General features: G+C 44.5%; 1 protein-coding gene across 1 annotated transcript; it reads left to right on the forward strand.

The window, feature by feature from the left end:
* The first annotated feature begins 309 nt into the window (after window positions 1-309).
* Window positions 310-3,581, forward strand: LOC147850937 (uncharacterized). The gene has a single exon (XM_087335810.1). The coding sequence runs from the start codon at window positions 401-403 to the stop codon at window positions 1,898-1,900; it is 1,500 nt and encodes a 499-aa protein (XP_087191936.1). The 5' UTR covers window positions 310-400; the 3' UTR covers window positions 1,901-3,581.
* Window positions 3,582-4,321: the final 740 nt, after the last annotated feature.

Genomic DNA, 4,321 nt, shown 5'->3' on the forward strand with positions numbered 1-4,321 from the left:
AGTAGAAGTAGTAGTAGTAGTATATCATCTCATGTAATTCTAGGGTTCAACGTCAGTCATTAATACATTGGCTTTTGGAACCAACCAAAAAACAAACTCAAATGGTAACACCATATGTATTGGTTGTGTAACACTAGTGTAACTAACAACTTACTACTATCTGATGAGCATGGTCATGATGTGGATGGTTGTTATAGGTAGATAGTATTTGTAGATACATATAGTGATGGGATTTAAACATGTGAGTGATGATGAGGAGGAGGAGGAGGAGCAGGAGCAGGAGATGGAGATGGAGATGGAGATGGAAATGGAGGATATGCAGGAACAGGAGGAGGAGGAGGAGGAGGAGGATTAAATTAGGTTAGAGAAGTAATTGCAGGTAAAGTAGGCAGATAGTTATATGGCAGGGCAAGGAGATCATCCTCATCACCATCACCATCATCACCTGCATAATCACCATAGACAACCAGGATCCAATAACAGTAACAACAACAACAACAACAACAACAACATGACATTAGCTCCTCATTTAGCTGCTGCTGCTGCAGCAGCATCATCTCCTGGGATGTTCATGAGAGATCACATCTTGAATCACAGCCATGCCAACAATCTCATGAACCACCATCACCATCTCATGAACCATACCACTCCTGGCAGTAACCCTAGTGTGGCTGCTGCTCTCCCACCTAGCTCCCTCAATCACCATCTCCACCATGGCGGCTTCAACCTCCATAGCCATAATCATCACAATCACCATACCAACCAAAGCAGCAGCAATACTCCCACCATGGCTACCAACAACCATAACAATCACCTGCAACATGGGGGGGGGCATCACAGTAATATGCAGCAGCAGAATCGTGGCAGCAGCGGAGGAGGAGGAGGAGGAGGAGGAGGAGGAGGAGGGGGAATGCATTCGGATGATGATGATGGGACTAGCGGCGAGGGGAATGGAAATAACAGTAAAGCTCTGGTGGCCGCGGGCGGCGGCGGCGATGACGGCGGCGGCGGCGGCGGAGGAGGAGGAGGCGGATCGATGGGGGATGATGGGCCCAGGCGGCCACGTGGGCGGCCGCCGGGGTCGAAGAACAAGCCGAAGCCGCCCATCATCATCACCCGGGACAGCGCCAACGCGCTGCGGGCCCACGTGCTGGAGGTGGCGGGCGGGTGCGACGTGGCGGACAGCCTGGCGGCCTTCGCCCGGCGGCGGCAGCGCGGGGTGTGCATCCTGAGCGGGAACGGGACCGTGGCCAACGTGACGCTGCGTCAGCCGGCGGCGCCGGGGGCCACGGTGACCCTGCACGGACGCTTCGACATCCTGTCGCTGTCGGGCGCCTTCCTGCCGCCGCCGGCGCCGCCGGGGGCCACGGGACTCACCATCTACTTGGCCGGGGGACAGGGCCAGGTGGTCGGGGGGAGCGTCGTCGGCCCACTCATGGCCTCTGGCCCCGTCATCATCATGGCCGCCTCCTTCCTCAATGCCAGCTACGATCGCCTCCCGCTGGACGATGACGACCACATGTCTCACCATCATCATCATCTTCTTCATCATCATCATCAAACACCACCACCACCACACCAGCCGCAGCCGCAGCCGCAAGCGGCGCTATCTGGCGGCGGAGGAGGCGGAGGCGGAGGAGGATCCATAGGCCAGCTGGCGTCGCTCTCCGCGCAGCTGCTCTCAGGCGGCGCAGGGATCATGGAGTCGGTGGTGCCACCGTTTAATTCCGGGAACGCCGGGAACGTGAATAGCAACAGCATACCTCTCTTCAACGTGCCGCCGAATCTTCTGGCCACCAATGGCGGCGGCGGCGGCGGGAATAACCAACTGCAGCCCGACACGTATGCGTGGGCGGCGGGTAACGGCGGCGGCGGCGGCGGCGGCAGACACCCATTCTAAATCTCGATTAACAGCCACCTAATTTATAATTTGATCCAAGTAATCCATCCCATCCCATCTCATCCAATCAATCAAATTATTAATGTTAAAATTTTTATCATTTCCAGAGGAAGAGGAGCACAAGAACCGAACAAACAAACAAACAAACAGAAGGGAAACAAAAATCACAGCACACAATAGAGGGAGCACTGCGAAATTTTTAATCAAATAAATTTATAGAAGTTAACTACACGGCTTCATTAATCAATCAATCAGACAATCAAATCAATTTAAGGGGCTTCGCTGATTAATCACATTCTTCTTCTTTTAACTATCACAGAATTTGAATCATTGGGATCATTAATCATTCTTAATTAATTAATCCATCAGATTTTCCTTTTTATCTTTTGCTTTTCCTCTCGTTTTGCTTTTTGCTTTTTCTTCTTTCAAAGTTCAAACTATATTAGCCACGTCAAGACTTAATGGCAACAGGTCGTGAGCTCGAAACCTGCCATTGCCTCCGTCTCTCTCTCTCTTAACCGCCACACCCAGGAAAAAAAAAGACTCAAAACACCTATGAACACCAAAGAAAGAAAGTAAAAGAAAGGCCCTTTCTTTTTCTTTTAATAATAGTATCGATCGAAATACAGTGATTTAGACATATCTTCTTCTTCTTCTTTTGGTTCCTCACTAGTAGGTAGAGTGGACTTTCCACACTTTTCTATATATACATATAGTAAATAATAAACAAATTTTACATTGTAAAAACAACACAAATGCTAACTATCAATTTGAGTGCCCATTCCATTGAACCACTAAGCCAATCCTCTCTTATGTATCTTGCCAAATTGCTGATTATGTGTGACACCACTTCCATCATTATTCCAAGCCACAATTCCAAGGATATCCTCACTCCATGGTCACCATATACATCTCTAAGTGTTGAATTGTAGTCTAAAATGATTAAAGATTGAGATTGACACCCATCAATGGTCGTCTCTCTTCATTTGCATCATGAATTGTATGCTTTACTACCAAAGCATGGTCCAATGTACCCGAATGTTCCATCGACGCATCTACAACATGCATGTAATAGAAGTATACACTAGAGGTATTGTACACACTAGGGTAGTGTATGGTAACTTATCCATGTGTCTCAGTCAAATGTAGACTTGAGGCTTAAAAAGAGGTTTATCATGCACCATATTGGGGGCTTAAATTTTTATTTGATGCACTAATTGAAGTCTGCGGAGAGCTTGATAATGCCAATTTCACATAAATAGATTCTTGAATAGGTTCTAGAAAGGCTATCAATCAAAGTTGTTCCAAGGATGGGCATGGCACTAGGAATCACTAAATCTAAATTTATGTATCTAGAGGAAAGTTTTCATTTGAGATTTTGGAACTAGGAAGGACAGAACAAAGGAACAAGAGTGAACAAGGATAGAAATGATGAAGCAACACATTGGATTCGAGTGTGAAAGAATCAATTCATAAGAGAAACAAAAAAATAGATAATAGGACCAAGATATAAGGTATTTGATCCACTAATCTCTTGTACTCAAGTTGGCACTTTTGCCACTTGGCAAAGAGCATTGCCCCATCTTAGTGCAAAGCTTATCAATACATAATGTGATTTTGATAATTACATTTAATGAAGATGTGCACCATTGTCTCAATGCAATATATGTACAACCTTCTTCTCAATGAAGACAGTAGTCGTGCCAACATGAACATTGATCTAACATTTGTTTAAAAAAAATTGAACTTCCAATTGGTGAGCACTGAGATATGCATGGGTGGATTTCAATAATTCATGATGATTATGGTAGTATTAGTGATGTCGACAATGTTCTAGCATTAACATATTTATCAAGGCTTTAACCTATGAGATTCACATGTGTGGAATGAAGAAAGTTATGGTAGTGGTGTGGTAATAACGGCCTCAACAACGTTCTAGGGTTAAAATATTTATCAATGTTTTGATTGGTGACATCGAAATATTGGAGTTAAGCAAGTTATTCTTGAGAAGTAAATCTAATTCCCCGATCACATTGAGATGTTCCTATTCAAGAGTTTGAGGATATATTTGAAGAATTTCAAGAAACGTGAATATGAAGACACAAACAACAATGTGTTTGGAGTTGAGCAATTTGGGTCTTGGAAACTCAAACCTGAACCAAAAGATTCCCCTTCATAGTTCCTATATGTATATAGCTGGAGGGTACGAGGTTGTATTGACATTTAATTCCTAGACGTATCTTGGAGGATAATGGAAGACATTTTACATAATGTTTGAAGAATTTGAATGAAGATCAATATAAAGGCACGTATAACAAGGATTATAAGGAGGGATACAAATTGATTGTGGTTTAGGGTTTTGAAGTTTATGAGAGAGTAAAATATTCATACAAATATCTAATAGTCAATTATTTTGCAATG

This window comes from Azolla caroliniana, unplaced genomic scaffold (assembly GCF_043228905.1).
Source record: "Azolla caroliniana isolate FFs.n. ecotype wild unplaced genomic scaffold, voAzoCaro1.0.p SCAF_20, whole genome shotgun sequence".
NCBI lineage: Eukaryota > Viridiplantae > Streptophyta > Polypodiopsida > Salviniales > Salviniaceae > Azolla > Azolla caroliniana.

Coding starts and splice junctions, on each gene's coding strand:
- LOC147850937 (XM_087335810.1), top strand. CDS start 401: ATGGCAGGGCAAGGAGATCATCCTCATCACCATCACCATCATCACCTG.